General features: G+C 38.6%; 1 protein-coding gene across 7 annotated transcripts in view; it reads right to left on the reverse strand.

The window, feature by feature from the left end:
- The window catches only part of RAPGEF2 (Rap guanine nucleotide exchange factor 2), a 171397-nt gene that overhangs the window by 19967 nt on the left and 129906 nt on the right, over positions 1 to 21524 (reverse strand). For all 7 annotated transcript variants that reach the window (XM_052690324.1, XM_052690321.1, XM_052690326.1 and 4 more), the window contains 10 exons: positions 18042 to 18219; positions 16244 to 16380; positions 15724 to 15882; positions 13921 to 14073; positions 12525 to 12689; positions 9413 to 9520; positions 9120 to 9323; positions 8917 to 9025; positions 5714 to 5960; positions 1644 to 1801 (listed from right to left, as the gene is read on the reverse strand). In XM_052690324.1, coding sequence (XP_052546284.1) covers positions 1644 to 1801; positions 5714 to 5960; positions 8917 to 9025; positions 9120 to 9323; positions 9413 to 9520; positions 12525 to 12689; positions 13921 to 14073; positions 15724 to 15882; positions 16244 to 16380; positions 18042 to 18219 — 1618 coding nt within the window. The remainder of the gene's footprint in view (positions 1 to 1643; positions 1802 to 5713; positions 5961 to 8916; positions 9026 to 9119; positions 9324 to 9412; positions 9521 to 12524; positions 12690 to 13920; positions 14074 to 15723; positions 15883 to 16243; positions 16381 to 18041; positions 18220 to 21524) is intronic.

Below are 21524 nucleotides of genomic sequence, written 5' to 3' on the forward strand. Positions count from 1 at the left end.
AGGCTTTAATTGTTTCCCTGTCTTAAAGCGTATAGTGGCATAACTCAACTTTTATCTCCAGCACAACTGCCTCTGAGGCCCTTAAGGTACGTGCTTTTGATTTCAGACCTCCCATTCCCCTATCGCAGAATGGCCAGGGTTGGAAGGGACCTCAAGCACATCATGAATCTCCATCCCCCTACTTCTCACTGAAGGAAAAAAAAAAAAATCAGAGCTGCAAAGCAATTTGAAAATATTCAGTAGGTGGGCATTTGATTAAGTTTTCAGCAAAAATAAATAAAATAAAATGAAATGGGATTTCCTTGAGTTCTGAGACAGCACTTCCCACAGTTCTGGAAGTGAGCCACTCGCTGTTCTTGGCACATGCTGGAAATTGCCCACTCTAGCAAAGTAGCAAGCTGGAGAATGGATTTTACACACACGTAACTTCTACAGCCATGGCACTGATTAAAGAGTTATAGGCTCTTATTGATAAAATATCTTCAAAGTATTGGACATAAACTGTTAGATTAAAAAATAAAGTAATCTTCCCACTCTCTAAGAAGCAATCTTTGGCACTGGGACAAAAATAACACCAAAAACATCAACAGCAAAAAAAAATTTTTTTTTTAAATCACTACCACACAAAAGTTTCTTGTATCCTTCTCTCATCGTGTCCCCTCTCTCCCCATTATATAAATGATGCTGAGCATCACAGTTTCAAGAGGGAAAAAACTGCACAAACTTCGACAGTCTGTAGACTGACATTCAAGCAGTGTCCTTTTAGGTAAGGTCTGAAATCCCTTGGACTTGGAGGGTACTCAATTTTTGGTTCTATTTTTGAGAAAAACACTAAAAATAACTCAGTATCCACACAGCTACCACCAGCACGTCATCCTTCAGAAGATAGATTTTAACAATAAAGAATCATATACCTAATGCAGAGAAAGAGTCACTTTAAGAACTTTTTCTGAAGCCAGATAAGAGCCCAAATCCCAACTCTCCAGGAGTTCCAGCTAAGCCCTTCTCGCATAAGGCTCTCAAGGTTGTCATATTCTCTCCCTTTCTCACCCTCATTTCCCCCTCATAGTTTGTTCCTCTCTACTAAATATGTGTTGGCTTGATAATTTTGTTCGATGGGGGATTTTTTAATTATTACTGAGAAAGGATTTCAAATCACTGTATACAAAGCATTCAGACACTTCTGTGGGGCAGGATGATTAATAGGCAACCCAGAAACTCTATGCCTTACAAGATTACATAAGAAGTGTGTTCAGAAAAAGACCAAAACACACAGCGTGCCCAAGCTCAATGCCTTTCTGCTTGATTGTAAGCTTGCAATCTCCCATGCTGTTTGAAAATACTGCAGTCTTATAAAGACCGACCTACCACAGCAGATTATGAAGCACCACGCACAAGTTTTCACTAGCCAGGAGTATTCAGTCAGGAAGAGATGCTCTGTATTCAACATACTTCCAAAACATTCACTTATACACAACTGGGCAAAGTGGAGGAATATAGCAAGCATTCATAAGTGGCTAATCAGGATGACGGTACAGCTAATAGAAACCTCTCATGTACTTCAGACTCTGAAGCCCAGAAAAAAAACAATAACAAATTAAAAATAATCAAAGAAACAAAATCATACAAAAAAGGATCCTTACCTGGAGTTGTATTGAAGTCCAAGATGCGGTGATGAGACTGCAGCAGATCAGGATTACTGGATGACAGGGTTCCACTGACAGGTAAAGCAGGAGGAATGTGCTTTGTTTGCCTCAGTCCTACAATGCTGTCATCCTGAGACTGGCCAATTCCAATGTCACTGCATCCAGAAAGAAGCAAATGTTCAGAGCTTGGATTATAACAGCGGGATGCAAGTGTATCTGTAATACTACATTATCCAGACTCTCAGGAATTACTATTTATGAATCAATATTCTCCAGAAGACAGGGATTGCTGTCTAGCTTTGTCAACAGCACCCAAACGTCCAATCGCCTCCATCAGATCAGCTTTTTCGTGCTGACAGAAGATTCCCATGCTTACCACTCAGCTCTGAGGAGCTGCAACTCTTGCCTTTCTTTAATGATTTTCTCACAGAGGCCAAGATCTGTGAAATGCTGGGTCTCAAAGGTCAGTAGTGTTAGAGATGGATCAGGGACAGAATTATCATACTACATGCTTACTGCATGTCGAGTTGAGAAGCTAGGCACTGAACTTTTCTATAAACACACAGCTGCGCATCCTTAGTAAAATATTGTGTGTGTAAAATGTTGAAATGCAGATGTTGTAGAGATTGAAAATGAATTAAAACTCAGCCATTATAGGAAAAGACTTTTAAAAAGATTAACACAACTAAATCTGTATCTACACACGTAAATAAAGCATAAATCAGCAACTTCAATTTCATTGCAAAATGATGCCACTCAATGCCAAGCTACTAAATTAGATGACAGAACACAAATGGCCTTTTGTACCCCAACCTAGGGGCCCTCTGGTTTTTGTCTAGTTTTCTATCCATCCTCTGAAAGCCCACACAGAAGTAATTAAGGGCCTGATAATTATCCCTGTAGAGCTGTTACAGCATAAGCATCCTTTTGTGTGCACAGGAGGATCACTTTGCCCAGTACGCTCTTGTAACACTTCTTTAAGTGCTATGAAGAGGGAAAGCATTCTGGGGAGCAAGGACGGTATCTGCACCATGTGAATGACACACAGCCACTGCTCTGCAGAAGGCAACGTCACTTGAAAGCATCTGTGTATGTTTTTTGTTATTTTGAGGTGAGTTTTTGTTTGTCCTTTAAAAAGCAAGGCAGCCCAGCGTTACAAAAATACTTTACGAAGTGCCATGAGAGAAAAATATACTCAAAACCAAAAAGGAGTTGCTGGATTCCCTCCGCTGTAAGATAAGCTGAATCTGAACATCTGTATTTCTGTACTGCCACATAAAGCACAAAATGCTGTGACAAGCAGTGATCTACACAGCACAACACCCTTACGCCAAGCCAGAAATCAACTTTGCTAGTACTAAAAAGCATTCCCAGCAATTGAAGCTTGCTCTTTCAAGTAGGAGCCACTCTCTACACACGAAAAAGCACACAAACAAACAAACAAGACGAACAAAATGCTTTCTGGCAATTATAGAAACTATGCAGTGTAGTTCATAGAAGTGCTAACACTAGCTTTTCTCTAAATTCAGTCAAAGGAAGACAATGTGCCCCCCCCCCCCCCTTACATTAAGTAGATTCAGTTACATCACATATTCCTTTTTGGGTCTGTCAGTGTTATATAAGCTTTTCATGTTTTACTGCACCAATCCTGTGCGTCATAACCGAAGTAGCTTCGCTAAAGTGGATCAACTGACAAACATCAGGCTTTAAAAAAAAATCAGAGAAATGTTCCTAAACTTCTTCCATCTTCCCCCTAAGCGTTCATATACTAAACTGGAAAGAAGTTACTCAAGTTGACTCTATTTTTAAAACAAAGAATACTCCCCCAGTTCCGAATTCAAGTTACACAAACAAGAAATGAACCTCAGAAATTTCAGATATAAATAACAGCACCAGAGGATTCCCAGGTCCCACGAAGACCAACTGCTCTCATCACTAGGCAAAACATTTCATTTTCTGGGTGAAAGGAAATCGTGCTTTTAAAGGAAAGCATTTATGTTATTTTCTGTAATGCTTGCTGTGCAGGGATAGCATTAACTGATAAATGACTTCCCTGCTGAATGTCAAATGCGGTAGAATGGGTAGAGGAATGGCAGAAGTGTCCAAATGCTTCTTGCTTCAGTGTAGCACGCTGATTATCCCACCAAAGGGCTGCAAATAGAGAAGGGGGGGGGTGGCTTCCTCCTAATATGAGGTGCTGCACTAGGGAGCAAGCATAGCTCTGTCAGAGCTGGAAGGGGGACAGTACTTAGTTCTTATTTGAAGGAAAACCACTGCTGGATGACAAGTGGTGTCAAGTGCTGCAACCAAGGTGCTTGAGTAGTGCCTACGAAAAGGAGGTTTCCTAGTAGCCCCAGAGGAAATGGAGCTGTTTGCTCAATTTGGGAAGTTACTCAACGTTATCGGAATGAAAAGCAAGACTGAAGGAATGTACTATCTCCTGATCAGAGTGATTTGTCTTTGATACTGGCTTGATGTCTCACAAAACTGATAAGTTACCTCAGTTAAGACTGGTTTCATTAGGCTACATATGGAAAACACACACTGTGTTCACTTTCAAGACAAGGTAGATACCTTAACCTCATAAGCTGGCGAACTGAGTCATGAAGTCTTTAAATACCTACTCTAAAATAAGTAAATCAGCTTTTTCATCCTCTTTACTGCTGTTTTTAAAAACTCTTGAGAATAAGTAAAGTCCCCTCATTTATGCAACATCAGACATAATCAAGAAGAACAAGATATAAGTTTCTACAGAACGTAAAGAAAAGAACACAAACAAGCAAATCTACAGCTACACATCTCTATGTAGAACTGTGCAGGCAAACAGCAACAGGCAGGCAAAACATCAAGAGGCTTTGCAGATAAATTGCTGTATATAACATGAAGTAAAGCCAGGAAAAGGAAAACAAAATAGGTCAAGTGGACTGGTGTTGTTTTGTTTTTTTTTTTTGTCTCTTACCCAAAGATATCCCTGAACAGAAAACATGCACAAACAAAACAAAGTGAAAACAAACAAGAGAATTTTATGTCAAAGCTATGAATCACGAGCAGTGCAAAAATCACATCAACAATATACACGGTTCATCAAGGGAAGACACGTGTAAGAAAACAAGAGATCATTCTAAGGACAAACAGCATAAAATGAGGATTTACATATGCTCCCCTACTGAAACCTACCCCCAGCAATTTTAGAAAAAAATCATTATTTGGATGTAATCTTTTATATCTCTTTAACCTCTACATATCAGTAACATCCTATTTATCCCATAGCTGATGTTTCAGAAGAGTATTATTTTTTGACAGTGCTGGTCATTAGCAGGAAAAGAACCTAGATTTTTGGCAGAAGCATCTTAACGAATTTTGAAAAGATTTTTCTCAATAGCATGCAGAAAGGAAAACACAGGAGAAAACTTTTATTAGACATCAACTATCCTCTACCATTCAGCCTTGCTGTTTCCACGTTCCTCCCATTGATGGCACTTGTCAAGGACAAGTTCTAGGTTCCCATAAAAAACATATAAAACTAATTGTTTCCAACAATCTTCATCAGAACTCTCTCTCTAAAATATGCTTGTAGAAGAAAAGGTATCAAACAAAATATTTCGCTTTCATAAGAAACACTCACTTTTATCAAAGACCCCAAGTTTCAACCTCAGCCTTCTCTTGATGGCAGCGTGCTTAAATTCTTACAGACCACTGGATTGTGTACAGGTAGAAATTCTTATTCCCATCAGCAATTTGCAAGCAAATCTGCTTTGCAGTTATACAAAAATTAATTGCCCGGGCTGCTTCCAATTAACAGTCATCTCAACAGACAACTGTAAATAACAAAGTATGCTTTTGCTGTACCTGTAAGAATTAAATACCTTCACACTGACACCACAAACTGCTTTGTTAGGAGTCTATGGACATGTGAATATTCCAACTGGTACTCCCCAGTATACTGAAGATATACACATGTTTTGCATTAATAACTAAATAAAAGTTTCACAACAAATTGTAAGTATCACATGAAGTTAGTAATATGTAACACAAAGCAAATACTTAGAAGAAATCCAAAAACTCACTTGTATGGTTTCTGAGGCAGAATGCTGATTCGAGTCTTGTCAAGTATCTTCTTTAACTTATTTCTTCCCCCAACTGTGTTGGCTTTACTTTTCTTATTTACTTTCTCTAATCCTATTACCTGTTCCACGTCAACGGCCAGATCTGGGATGGAGTAACGGCTCGCCTTTTTAATATCACCAATTTTAGGCAAGTGAGGAGCACCGTTTCGTTTTTCCTCTGACAACCGTGTTAAAAGTTCTTTAAAAACTGTACAAGACAAAAGGAATGAAAGAAGAACAAAAAACGTAAAAGAAAACACTGCACAGCTGACCAGTTCACTATTAATCTATAGCACCTTCTGTTACTTCAAATATTAACTGACTTTAGAGATAAGACTAAATAATTTACAGCTTTTTAAGAGCACGCTAATTTAACTGTAGTAAGAATCAGAAAAATCTGAAAATGAGCCCAGCATGAAAAAGAAATACACTAGATAATCATATTATTGCTTGGATGTTGTCAGCAGAAGAAATTTGACTTTTCAGTCTAAAGATATGGACTTCTGTGGGATAACAGCACAGTAAAAAGAAAACAAATTAAAAAGAGAAATAGGCAAGAAAATTAGCAACTTTGAAGGGAAGTTTTAAACTGACGGCCAGCAATGAAAGCTCAGAGGTGGGCAATAACAAGCAACATCAAAAGTCAGAAATCAGAGGGGAAACTCACCAAATTGTTAAAAAAAATAAAAATAAAATGAGATGCTATGAAAATTGTCTGACCTCTTGGCTTTTGTGTCCATGTGCCAGATGTACAAGAACACCTGGAATCTTAGAAGGCTAACAGGCTGGGTATAGCAAAAGTCAGAAGGCCAAACTTCATACTGCTCCCAAATTTCTCCCACATCACACTAGCAAACAGTCATCTACAAGGCAGAAATACCTGAAGAATTTCTGAATCATTTCTTCTACTCAGGTTTAAATTTAACCAAAATGTCAACGTATTTAAATATATTTAAAAAACTGATATGACAATGAATCCAGATCAATCTGAAACAAGACAGTACCTATAGATAAATAGAAAAAAATATCATATCTGATAATTTGATTCGTAATGGTCAAGAGAGAACAAACTGCAAGATTAACACTGGAGGACAGATAAAAGGGATGCACAAATCTCTCCTAGGAAGCAAGAAGAGAAAGGTTTTTTAAGTATTTAGCCAGAGAGGTTGAGGATGCTCCTTGCCTGTAAGCATTCAAGACCAAGTTGGACAGGGCTGGAGCAACTTGGTCCAGAGGGAGGAGTCCCTGCCCACAGCAGGGGGGGCTGGAACTTGGTGATCTCCAAGGGCCCTTCCAACACAAAGCTGTCTATGATTCTATGATTCTGCTTTTCTGAACAAACAGAAAGCCACTGCTATGAGCCTAGTACAGAACACACAAAAAGTAACAACTCATGCACGGTCTTGTATATAGGACACTGATGTAAGAAGGACTTCAGTTATTTACATATCCTTGCAAAGAATAACTTGTCTGTACAGAAATAGTCCAATGATTTTTTTTTTTAAGTGTGAATAATTTTAATCTCAGGAAAAAGAGCAGCTCTTTGTATTTTAACAGCTTAGAAGTAGAAGATCTTCAAAGAAAATCACCATAAAGAAGGAAGATATTTTAAGAAAGGGAAAGAGTAAGAAAAAAAGAATATTCAACCCAAGAGTTTGAGCTAGCACAGATTTCGAGAAGATAAACTAAGAAATAGGAATTTATGTTGGCCAATTGGCACTTGCTGCAGAAGGCTATATTAAATAAACAACAGGAATCTCTCTCAAAAGTGAAGAAAATCAAAAGCAAAGAAAGCAGTCGTCGTTTCTCCGGTATTTTCTATGAAACTGATGATTAAAAGTAAGGAATTGTAGAAGAAAAGGGAAAAAAATGGTAAGCAGCTAAGAATGAGAATTCAAAGTGAGGTTTTACTCCACTGTATCCATTTTTGCCCTTAATAATCTTCTCCTCCAGCGGTACACAAGAAATTACCAGGTAATCTTAACAGCTTCAAATATGACTAAAAGAAAAGCAAAGCAAAATTCGTAACAGTACTGTAGAAAAGGAGCTGGGGGCTAGAGAGACAGCTTAAATAACACGCAGGAAAATGCCAGTAAGAAATAGGAATCTCCTTTGGAAAATTATTGATAGGAATATTGCATGCAATTCAGCTGTCTCGATACACTACTGTGATGCCATTTCAGTATTAGGAGTGGATTCAAAACTTAGAAAGCACTACTTAAGAAATGGGGTTTAGCCTAAAGCAACGCACACAACTAAAAAAATCCAGAGATACTTTTGCAAACAATGTGCAGAGAAACAAGCACGTACAGCTAAAGAAGCACATACAGCTGCATTAATAAATGCTTTATTATAAATAATTGAAATGTTAGAATCATGATTGGAAAGGAAAAAAGAGAAGCCCCAGGATATAGATTTCACAAATAACTTTTGGAAATAGCCTATGCATATTTAACCATCAATTAATTAGTGCAGCGGCATCCTGTGGAAATATTCCGCCCTACTTATTTACAGTGAAGAACATCATCATGGAAGAAATACTTAGGGAACACATCACTAAATCATATAAGCAATCTAAGTACCTACTGGGGAAAAAAGAAAAAAAAAAATCAAGTAAAATGCACAAGATCTATTTCTTACGATAGTAACAGAGGTCCTGAGTTGCTTAAAGACTCCTTCAGGACTGTTTTGGTTACTTGTTAGAAAGAGAAATGGAGGGAATAGACTTGGGCAGTAACAATCCCGCTATCCCCCATCTGACTAAAGTTTTTATTAATCTTTCTGTACTCATCTTACAGCAGAGAATGAGGAAGTATGCAAAAGTACAGATTAAGATCACTGCCAAAAAAGCCTTTTTGTTGAGACAAAGCTAAATCTTGCAAGTGCCAAAGTGTTTCACAAATTCAAGCTAAATGGCCACTGCGGTTCCTGCCTCTTAACCCAAACATAAGCACTTCTGAGAGTTAAGTGACCTCAAAGAAGCTTATTTGTAAATTTTCCTCTGCCATTTTGAATTCAGATGCTTTAGGACACTCAAAGCTCCTGTTCCAATTCTTCCCACCTCAGAAGTATTTCAAGTAATTATTTTAAACCATTTCCAAATGTCTTCTGTGCAAAATGAAAAACTTCATCTAAATTAGAAGAAAAACCGCATGTGAACTTACCAAATAAATTGGTTTTCACAGTGATAGACAGATGAGTGTTATTTCTAAGGATTTCCATGGCTTTTGACAGCTGAACATTTTCGAAGTTCTGACCATTCACTTCCAATATCTAAAAAGACAAAGAAATTAGCAATATTTTAATTTAGTGCAGAGAATGGAAGAAAAAAAAAAAAGGAAAAAACCCCCCCATTTAAAATACATACCTGATCTCCACGTTTCAGGCCTGCTTCGGTAGCTTTACTACCAAAATCTACACTGTCAACAAAGATTCCAAACCCCTTTTCTGACCCTCCCAGTAAGATAAAAGGCAAAGGGGCTTCTCGAGATGGCTTTGTTAAGGTTATCAATCTTCTTTTCGCTTTAGCGGCACAAGCGATATTTAACAGCCTCAAATGTCCACCCATTTTCTACAAATAAAAAAGAAGAGCACGGTGAGTTATATATAATAACAGCCTATTCCTTGCTATCTCAAACTGTTAGAAAACAAACTTCTTACCTCCCTCTCCAAATTGTTCTCAAATTCTTCCAGAAATCGAGTCATAGCAGGATCTCCTTCAAAATCATTGAAGTGATTGTTCACCCACAACAATACTACCCGTGTAACCTGAAAATTAATTAATTCAACTAATTACCAAACAGTACTATTGCTAAGTTCTTTAAAAAAAAAAACAACAAAAAAACCTGCTTCTTACAGCTTCTGAAAGTTTTCATCAGGATCCTGAGTGCTATATACCCTAACTTCACTGATATGCAACCATTTACTAGGAGGAAAGAATGAAGCAGAAAAATTGCTCGAGTTGTTATTACTGAATAGAGGGAAGGGAATAGAGGATACACACGTATAAGGCATTGACATAGATCAGTTTCTGACTTGCATCAACCATTTCCTGTCTGCATATATTTCAAAACCTGCTTAACTCTTCAAGCACGTGATCGTGAAGTTTCTGATGTTTTCCTTAAACTGGCTCTTGAAACTCACAAAACTTGATATAAGCTACCATTAACTCCATTAGGCATTTGCCTGTGTAAAAGAGCTATTGTACATTTACAGAAGCAAGAAAAAGAAGCTACTGTGAGGAGCAGGAAAGAGGTCTTAACAGTGAATAGATGCAATTTTCTTCCTTACATTCAACCTCCCAGCTTACACCTCCTCTCTCTTCATCCTTACTCTCCCCATTCAACTGTGATTATCAAGTTCAAATGCATATTAGCTCGTACTTTACAATTTATTGAGAAAAAAATAGGGATGCTATCTGTCAATTAATATTACTAAAAGTAAAGCTAAAAAAACAAGAGCTTTTTTTTTTTTTTTAAATGCTGTTTTTTTAAATGTAGGCTTCCACCCCAAAATTTGATCTTAGTGCATGATTTGACCTAGAAGATCAGCAGCTCTTGTCCTCACAAAATGCAAGATTTCTGATGCTTAGAATTAAAATTCATTCACACCACTCTAAAGAGACTCCTGAATCAAAAATGGTGGTGCCACTCAGAGATCTCACAAACACAGTATTTCTTGTGTTAGGATGGGAAGGCAACTCAGGAGGGAAAAGAACTAAAGAATTCAAAAACCAAAGCTTAGAACGGAATCTCATACAAATTCTAATTGCAAAGCTAACCACTGTCAGTTCTTTGTCTGTGCACAAAATACAAACCCCTGCAGTTTCTTGTGCTAAAGATCTGAGACAAAGCATCCAAAAGCAAACCTCAGCACCCTCATGGGAGCCGTACCGTTTGTATTTACACTGTTTCCAAGCGGGTTCCCTTTTATGCTGAAAATGAAGTGAATTGAGAAGAACTGTTCAAGTTCTCAGCCAAACTAATCAAGTGTTTTAGAGAGACTGGATTCTGAAAGGGAATAATTACACACTATCTGTTCTACAGCCTCAGAAAATAGGCGAGGGGTGGCATTTCTGACATATTTGAGATTTTTCCTTCTTTAAAACAGAAGAAGGACTGCTTTTTTGTTAAGCATCCGTGCCATTTTTCATTAATGCAGATCACACTGGAAGACACAGACGATGTTTAGATAAATTTGGAGCAGTCACAAATTTTTAAAATCATCTGGGAAGTTGTGAGCCACGTAATGTATTTTAAATCACTGCAGTGAAAGCTTCAACATCAATACTGCTTTCAAAGTTGGGACTTAGTGCTGTACTCAGCAGACACAGCACTGAAGTGGTTTGAGCAGTGACTTCCAGAATAATGTCATCACTAACATTGGTACCAGCAGAGTAATGCTATTAAAAAAAAAGAAAGAGTAAAGCTTTAAAATCAAGTACCCTGATACTAGACAAAACCATAAGAAAGGCTAGATCACAAATATCCCAGACTGACTACCAAGTACTGATGGTACTCATGGTGTTTTACTCATTCACTTCCCTCTCCTCACCATCTGCCAGCTCCCAGTAGAAAACAGCCAAAATCCTCCAGATCTTGTTTGCCACTTATTTTTGCTCTTCCCAAGCTATTGTCTTTCCTGCACTTGAACCAAGCAGCATTTTTGTCAGCGCTGCTCAGTGTCAGAGGGCTGGTTCTTGAGATGGCAGAACAAAGAGCTGCTCTGTTTCCAGTGCTGACAGCAACTACACTTGCTTATGTTCTTAGAGGCTGAGAGGATTATCCATAGGAGGACAGGAAAAATAAGTTTAAAGATGAACCCTGGTATTAGAGCTCTGAAGCTCTAGCAAGTCTGTGCTAAACAATATTAGCTGCAGCTTTCCAGTGTACATAGCAATCAGATTTTCACAGGAACAGCTAGTACTTCTCTGAAGCAAAGCCTAACCTTCTGCCAAGAGAGGCACAGACACAAAGACAAAGATACACTAGCATTTCTAGTCAAAGAAATATCTGGGTTTAAATACAAGTCGAATAGCAAACTTTTCTTTAACCTTTCTGATATTATTTCCTTGGTTTCAAATCTTAAAATAAATTGTGCATTTTCCAACTAGTGTTTTACATTTGAAAAATGTATAAAGCTGTAAATAAAGCATTACAGTGTGAAGCACAATTTGGCCTCAATAAACATTGTGTGGCTATCAGTGTGCCATAGTTGGATAGACAGGATGCTCTTCCATCATGGTAGTCTTGTCCTGGGAAGGAGCTGTTTGACTGCTGTGTTTTTTTCCTAATACTGTGCAAGGCTCAGCAGATTTCTGACAATGGCTGTACTTTCTAGAGTCTTTATGTAAGAATAAATTATCACCAAACGTTTGCCAAGATGGATTAACTAGTATTATAACAGAAAACACAGGACTTCATTTTATGCTCAGATTTCCAGGCGCTACAGAACTCCATTGAACAATATTAAATAAATATGCTGATTATTGGGAAAAAAAGCTTTTCTTGTACTAGCAGCACTTGTATTCTGCTGTAGAAACAAAGAATGTAAAAGACAGCTTATGTATGTTGAACACTGTCATTCTTACTCTTACCCATGCAGCTTGCCATTAAAATACTTCACCAGCTATTTATATCTTATTCGGCTTAGTCACTCAAATTATTCACTTATTCAGTTACATATACTTTTTCAGTTTAGTCACTTTTTATTACTAATGGCTTATTTTCTTATATATACGATTAAAGGTATATAAACTTCAGGGGATTTTAACCTTATCCCTGAGGCTGGGGTCATTGAACCACTCCAACAACTTTTTCCCCACTTCCATTGGGCTGGAAAGAAAGGTCCGATATGTCAACAGGAAGTCTTCTATAAATGTTGGGTCTACCACAGAGTGTTCTTCCACCAAATGCATTGTTAACCTTTCCGCTGTTCCCTATAGAGAAATTAAGCCTTAATTATTAAAACATATTTTCAACAAATGAAAATTTGCTTTCTTGTAGCATACTGAAGATGAATGATGCTAGAAAGAGCAGTACTGTCGCTATTGACTGATGAGATAAATGTCACAGTTTAACCATTTTTACAGGAAATGTTAAAAAAAATTCTGTAATTATGTTTTAGAAAAATCACTTAGTTAATCATGTGCATAACATTTTAAAGTTAAAAAGTAGAATTTTACATCTTTTAATTTCAAAAACATAGTTTTATAATACATATCTCAACTAACCCTTGAGCCTTACTTCCCGATCATAGAATGGCCTGGTTTGGAAGGGACCTCAAGGATGATGAATCTCCAACCCCCTGCCACAGGCAGGGCCACCAACCTCCCCATTTCATAGCAGCCCAGGCTGCCCAGGGCCCCATCCAACCTGGCCTTGAACACCTCCAGGGATGGACAGGGCATCACAGCCTCTCTGGGCAGCTGTTCCAGCACCTCACCACTCTCTCTGTAAAGAACTTCCCCCTGACATCCAACCTAAATCTGCCCTCCCTCAACTTCAAACCATTTCCCCTTGTCCTGCTGTTATCTGCCCTGTCAAAGAGTTGACTCCCCTCCTGTTTGCAGGCTCCCTTTAGGTACTGCAGGCTGCAATGAGGTCACCCCACAGCCTTCTTTTCTCCAGGCTGAACAAGCCCAGCTCCCTCAGCCTGTCCTCATAGGGAGGTGCTCCAGTCCCCTGATCATCTCCGTTGCTCTTCTCTGCACCCTCTCCAACAGCTCCTTGTCTTTCTTGTACCGGGGGCTTCAGACCAGTACACAGCACTGAGATGGAGCCTCACAAGAGCAGAGTAGAGGGGGACGATCACTTCCCTGTCCCTGCTAGCCACTCCTCTTCTGATGGAGCCCAGGATCCCATTTGCTTTCTGAGCTGAAGAGCACACTGCTGGCTCATGTTAAGCTTTTCATCCACCAGGACCCCCAGGTCCTTCTCTGCAGGGCTGCTCTCAAGGACCACTTCTTCCAGTCTGTATGGATGCCTGGGATTCCTCCAGCCCAAGTGCAAAACCTTGCCCTTTGCTGTGTTGAACTTCATTAGATTCACCTGGGCCCACCTCTCAAGTCTGTTGGGGTCCCTCTGAATGGCACTCCTTCCTATCTCTGCCAAGTACAGAGGTTTATAAACACAGACATTTCCAAGACTTTCCCCCCTTTCTGCTCTTACCTTGATGACAATGTGACCTTTTCTTGTTCCAGTGCGATCAAGCTCTCTGTGCTCCTTAACCATCACAATCTCTCCTTCCTCTTCTACCTTCTGCATGTTCTTTTCCACTTGATTGAGGATGCGGCAATAATCTTGCTGAGCTATACAAACAAACTGGAAAGAATCACCACACACCAGTATTAAAAGGTAAAGTCTTAAAAAAACCCAAACATTTAGACTTACGATGCAAATACTCTATCATCAAAAAGGCAGTTGTTCAAACTGCAGTCAGCCAGATTTGTCTTATCAGCAGTTCAGCTGTAAGAAGCAGATGAATACACAGTACTTCCAAAACAATCTTGCAATTAGAGGAGCCCATTGATCAGAGCAGGATGAATTAGCATTACCAGCCATTTTTGTTCAGCAGCTACAACTGCCCTGCTTCTAGAGATGAAGCTCAGCATCCTATAGCTGATATTGTGCCCTTTTGTTTGCTACTTACAAGGGTAAAAGAGATAGAAAGAAAAACTTTGCTTCTGGTTTGTTTTTTTTGTGTGTGTGTGTGTTTATTACTATTCCAATTATTTTCATTTATTGTTAAAGAAGTCAACCATCAAGAAAACTAACATTTATTCTTTTTCATGAAAGCAACCACGTAAACACATCAATTCTGGACTAAAGCATACTGCAGGAAAAAAAAACGATCATCTGCTCAGCCAATACTTAGCACTAGATATCTTAAGAATACTCCAGCACCTACACTATCTAAATGTGACCACTCACTACAACTTGTAAAAAAATATATATGCTTTACAACTTTTTTTTTTTTTTTTTAAAATATTTGAGATTAAACTGTCTTCTTAAATAAGCCTAGGCCACCAACAGAAAGGAAATTACAGTGTTTGTCTTATTTGACAAGTTGCAAAATCGTTGTGTATGATGGTTTTGGCATGAGATTCCCAGGTAGAATTTCTCTCTCACTCTTCATAATGAATCAACATAACGTTTCTGCTTCCAGTAGTTACCAGGAGCTGAAACAGAGCTACTACAATCTGGATTGCTTGCAGAACACTATTCTAAGATGCCATTTATGTGCTTATTCAAAGTTAGATGGACAACCTAAACCAGGTGATTTCATTAGCATATTTTCACCTATTTCAAAGGGCATCTCATGAAAGCTAATTAGCCATCAAAAGCAACAAAAATGCTTAATTTACCTACATTAAGTCAGCAAACACTATGTGTCCAGATTGAGCTGGTTATTTTATGCTACAAGAAGTGCACCTTACTACTGACTGCTTGTGTTACAGCTAATGCCAAGACATTTTCCTTCAAAGGCCAGGCTGGCTGACACTAAAATATCTACTCTTAAAACCAGAAGACAGAGAGATGTATTCCTGTAAGATTCAGTAGCTGAGTCCAGTGAGGAAGAATGGCTATTATCTACAGAAGTAAAAGAGCCTTTAATGGGTAATGGACCTTGACATTCCACTAGAAGAATGAAACTGAAAAGCAAGGTTACATGCAATGGAAAAGTGAAGCCATGGATATATGCAGCAGGCTGCTGGGCCTTAAGCTCTAGAGAAAGCACATTAACCTCATCATTCAAAACCCTACCATCCCTATCCGGATGAAGAGAATTCAATTTCCAGGACCATGCATACAAACACAGGAGCCATATTTCTCCAGTACTGCACTGGTTATGCACTGCAGATCTTAAATTAAATTAAACGCTTAAATTAAATTAAACGCTCAAATTTAAAAATAAGGCTGTGTCTGGTTGTATTACTTCTTTGGTTTTGCTTGTACAATCGTACACTCTACCTGGCAGTCATCCACTTTGGTCCTCATCACTCCTTTCATATACTCCTTTTCCATGGTAGGGGAAACTCCAAAGCTGTTTCCCATGCACAGTATCTCTGTTCTTCCATCAGGATACGTCACTTCCACAGAGCCATTCAGAATGACTGACCAGGAGTCCAGCTACAAAGTAAATGTTGGAAGGTCGAATCACTTGACATTGTAATATCATACAATACAGTTGCAATCCCTAGGATTTTTTCCTTCTCAAAGGAACAGTCTTTTCTTCTGCATCTATTAACAAGATGTATATACTAGGCCATGTGTTATGAAGACCATTTTCTTAAACTTTTATTGAACAAGAAACACTGCATACGTACTTACAAAAAGCTTGTTAGGGCAGATCAAGAAGAGGCAACTTTTACCTGCTCAACATTACTTTAACTTTATTTATTTTTTTTTTTAAGTCAAAAAACAGGACCTTAACACTGTAGAAGCTGGGATGTCTGGTATAACAGGAGAGTCAAAAGTAACGCCCACTGACCTCTTCCCCATCGTTCAGCACAATAGTTCCTGCTCTCTCCACAACTGCAAACACCATTACAGCACAGAGCTCTCTCCTCACTGACATTGTCATGTTGGCAAAAGCAGGCAACTGATGCATGAATTCCAGTAGTTGTTCTGAAGGAGAAAAAGCCCACTGAGTCACGCATGTCAAAACAACAAAGCACAGCAAAGACGGTTCTTCAGAAAGATGCCTAAGGCTACTTAAGCTAAAATGCTGCACAATCGTTTCTGTATACTAATAAATCATATACAGAGGCCTGTTGTAATTATTGAGTATTTTGTAGGCATAGACTAGCTGGCCATATCGTCAGTAGAGACCCTGCAAAGTAAAAGTCAGCATAGTGGAAGAATTGTAATGTAATCAAAAGCTTTGAATACAGCCAATGAAGCTAATTCTCCATTCAGACAGACCAATAACTCCATTAAAACTAAGACAGGCTTATATGAAATGCATTAAAATATTAAGAGAGGAAATTTCACAAAATTGAGCAAGTTCCTTGTAAGTTCATTCCTTCTGCGTCCAGTATAGACTTAACAGTAATTTGTACATGGTTGTAACTTGAAATGTTCAAAAGGTCCCTTAGGATAGACTGGATAGAACAGGATTAGTGTTGTTCTGTCTTCTGTGTATACTGGAGTTCCACTTGTACTCAGTTACGAGTTTCTCCCATGTTTTGATTTTTCACACAGCTCATAGCTAGACAGAGCTCATTTTTCTCCTTCATAGAGAGTGATTATAAGCCCTAAACACGAGATGTTTTTGCATTTATTTTTATCTAAGTGTACTGGAAATAGTCCATCCTTTTCCTAAAGTTTTATTTATGCATAATCCTACGATGGCTGAGGCTGGCAGGGGCTGCCATGTCCATCAGTCCCAGCCCCAGCTGCAGCAGGGCCACCCACAGCAGCTGCACAGACCCATGTCCAGGCAGCTTTGGGAGATCTCCAAGGAAGAAGGGACTCCACAGCCTCTTTGGGCAGCCTGTGCCACGGCTCCAGCACCTGCACGGCACAGAAGTGCTGCCTGATGTTCTGACAGCACCCCTTATGTTTTGCTTTGTGCCCATTGCCTGTTGGCCTGGCACTGGGTATTGCTGAAAGGAGCTCAGTTCTGTCCTCTTTGCACCCTCCCTTCAGGTATTTGTATGTGTAGAAGAGATCACCCTGAGACTTCTTTTCTCCAGGATGAACAGTTCCAGCTCTCTCAGCCTTTGCTCATATGAGAGATGTTCTAGCCCCTTAATTATCTCATAATCAAACTTAATCATCATTTAGTTATACTCCGATTAAAGAAAAAAAATAAAAAACAAAACCCGAGCCAGTAAAACAAATTCAATTAGAAATGGTAATTACTGTAATTCTAGTTATGCATTGCTTTGCTTTCAAGATATTAGTCTGTACATTAACATAGCAAGTTAGTTTTAGTAGATTCACATTTATGTGAAAGGTCTTACGCCTCCTTATGCTTAATAAATAAAAGCAAAAATACTTACTTCATAAAGTCCTGTTATCTATTAGAAATAGAACATCGAAACACAGAAGGCCAGCACTGATTGTTTTCACCCGTGCCATGTGTATTTTCTGCACCTTTGGCTGTACTCATTCACTGTTCTGTATGAGTCAACTAATAATACGAATAACCAACTAACAGTAAGAATAAACACTAAGCTTACCAACTACAGAAGCCAAAAACTAAAATCCTCACATTTCAAAGGTACACTTTTTGGTGAAGTCAAAATAGATTTGATAGCATTTTACTACACTGTAATACTTACCAATGTCATCATCTGTCCTGTCTATTGGGTCCTTCTCCAAACAATCTCTGACAATATCTCTACTCATCAAAGGATCTGATGCCCTTTCAATGTCTTCTTCATCGTCATCATCCTCAGAATCCACTGCTGTCTCTGGCAACCCACTGAGATCCATATCACCAGCTTCACTTTCTGTAGCCTAAATTCAAGTACAAACATTTTTTTTTTAAAGTATTCAAATATGCTCAATGCTGCTCCCGTTTCCCACTTAGTATACAGACATCAATTCTATCTGATCTCTCAGCTGATTTTTATATATACATATTTTTTATGATTTCTTTTCAAAAGAAATCAAAACAAATCCAAAACAATGTTTAAACAGCTTTCAACATATTTTAATCAGTCATACATAAACAGGATTCAACATACATTATTTACTTAGTATGTCCTGGGGGAACTGAAAGCAATTTATCCCAAGAAATTGTTCCTCAAAATAGACAAAAAATAGATTACAAAAATACCACCAAAACAGTTAACTTAAAACATTTTATGTTCCTGCCCCAACATTAAATTTTCAGACATCTGTGAATGCAATCTTCTAATGAGAAAGTTTTAAGCTATGGCTTGGCAAAGCCAAGTTCTTCAGATGTTGTATGAATGCAAAAAATGCCTCTGTGTCTTTAAAAGTACTACATGGGACAAACACAGATACCAAAGCCTGTTTCAATGCTGTGAGTTACATTTAAAAACAAAACAAAACATAGGTTGGCCTGTAAACACAGACAAAGTAAGCCAAATTATAAAATAATATTTGTATTTCAATAGAGTTCTTCCATACTCATGCCTGACAAGGCATGGCTGACTTTTGTTACTTTAATGACTTTGCACACAATCTCCTTGCAAGTGACGGCGCGTGGCTGGAGGGGGATCAGACCAGCCAGCAATGCTCCTGAACACTTCAACCCTACAACATAACAACCCATGTTTGCAGCAAGCTTTCACACTATCATCTGCTAACGTGAAAATCACCACAGCAGCACCTAGGCCATATTCACATTATTCTTACTATGCTTTTAAAAGGAGAAAAAAAAACAATGCTGAGCACTCCTGAAACAGGATAAAGAAGCCTGTTTTCAGCATATAAAGGAATCAAAAGAATACAATACTGCTAGCAATGCTTTCATTAGCAGTCTTGCTGTGCTTAGCATCAACACTCCCTATGATACATTTGAAGCAGTTGCTCCAACTACTCTTACAAAACACATTTCATCAAAAAAGACTGGTGGAAAAATTAGCCATGATGAGTCAGTAGACTCACAGCTTATGACACGGATCTGTCAGAATAAATCCCCAGCTGTGACAATTCCAGAGACGGTGTGACTAATTCACATGTTGGTTTTGCAAATCCTCCCTTTACTAACGAGTGCCACTCTTACCTGCTCAGAATAAACTTTCTCAAAAGCAGGATGGAAAGCTGAATACAAAATTAAGCTTAGTCACACAGCGCTAACATACCAGAGGTACTCTGGAATCCAAGAAAATTCCACATATTGTATAAAAAAAAAACCAAAACTTGACTGCCCACTTTCAGTTTATTGCTTTAAGATCAAAGCCCTAAGAAAAAAAAGGATGTCATATCAAAAAAAAACCAAAACAAAACAAAACCAAGACAAATTAAATGCAACTTGGTATTCAGAAAATAGCTTAAACATCGTAACTAAAGGATACAAGTATTTCCTGAGGGATGATCATGTCTTACAGAGCTAATTAAATCCTTCTAGCAATGAGTCATTGACAGAAACAGGAACAGCTGCTTTATCATTCAGATATTTAATACTTATTGATAAGTACAAATCCTTGAAACTCAGAAATGAATACAGCAATCCACAGAGAGCAGCAGTAAAACGTAAGACATCTCACCATGCAAGAGGGAGATGCACTTCTTCAAGCATCATGTAGTTATCACACCAAAGTCAGCCAAGAAAGAATATGCAGCCTTTGCATGGAGGCACCACGCATTTGCTGTAGAAAACAGTGAAGAACCTCTTCCCACAAATACACCTACCCAGTTCAGATAGGCAAAAGTTTTGCACGAGTTTCGCTGCGTTATGTAGAATAATTGGATATGCCTTCATGTTAGAAGCACACATCCATGTATCTGCTCCAAATAAATTAGTTGCTTAAAGCTTAATAACATGAAATACAACATCAAGTGTTCGGTATCCTCTTAACTGCCACACTGAACCTCATCTCAATCTAGTTCCACTTTTTTACTCCACCATGAGTTAGAACATGCAGTGTCTGCATAGGAACTCTTAGTTATGGAAACAACAGCCATACATTTGTGTAAGACTAAAGGAAAATTAGTGAGCTCCATTGGGGATAGGGGCTTCTTTGTACCAAGAGAAAATCCAGAAAACAAGATGCATCTCCTGCAGAGTTTATCCCATGCTCAGTGGTGAGGCTTAAGGATTTCCAAGGCATTTTTCACAAGGATGAAATACATCTCAGCACGCTATACGCTGTCATAGGTACATGTTGTGTCCTTTACTCTCATGCACTCTTTTTACATTTACGTATGAAAAACTGGTTGCAGCTTAAATTCAAGAGAATGTCTCTCCAAAATTGCAATACCAGTAGCGATGAAAATTTTCTGCACGGTTGAAAAGATGTCACAAAACATTTGGTGAAGCTTCCAAAGGAATCGTGCAACAGTGACAGCCTGGGATTTCATTTGTCACATCACCAACAAGAAACTCAGGAGGCTGAGATTCTCAACCTTGAGGCGAAGTGTTATTTCACTTACAATGCATGAAGAGACCTACCTATTTCTAAGCTGTGCCTATTAAGACTAAGAATGAAGTAATACAAAAATGCTTGCTTCAGTCACTGCGTCCGAGACCAAAGTAAGTTCTGAATTTAAGTGGTGAAAGTTAATTAAGTAAATATAGTAAAATGATGACAGAAATATGAAAAGTAAAAGCGCACTAAGTTCTCCTCAGATAGCCTCTTGAATGATTTTCGTAGGGAAAAATGTAAATAAAAAGACTGCCATTCTCATTTGGCCCAACTTGGCAGACTGGAGAACGAAGACCTCGTTGGTTTTGTTCGACTGTGAGGCAAGTGATTAAATCCAACTTTTCTGGAGGTAACATGAACATAAGATGAGAAGGGATGGACAACATGAACCGCTAAGGAAGATGACTGCTTTTACAGTCTCCTTCTACAACTGATTTGGATATCTGTCACGGAACAGGTGAGAGGAGGTCAAGGGGACATGTGCTCATTCAACAAATCTGTTTATATACAATCAAGCAGCTCTACTTCCTTGCTCAATGCCTGCACACGCACCAAACACGCACTCTTTACTTTGCTAAAGAAAGAACAGAACAGTTCAGTTCAAGAGAATCATCCTGGAGGTGTTCATGGCCAGGCTGGTTGGGGTTTTTGAGAAAACTGGTCTATCAGAAGGTGTCCCAGAACCCCGGGCAATATTCAAGATGA

Source organism: Tympanuchus pallidicinctus, unplaced genomic scaffold, assembly GCF_026119805.1.
Source record: "Tympanuchus pallidicinctus isolate F22 unplaced genomic scaffold, pur_lepc_1.0 scaffold26, whole genome shotgun sequence".
NCBI classification, from domain to species: domain Eukaryota; kingdom Metazoa; phylum Chordata; class Aves; order Galliformes; family Phasianidae; genus Tympanuchus; species Tympanuchus pallidicinctus.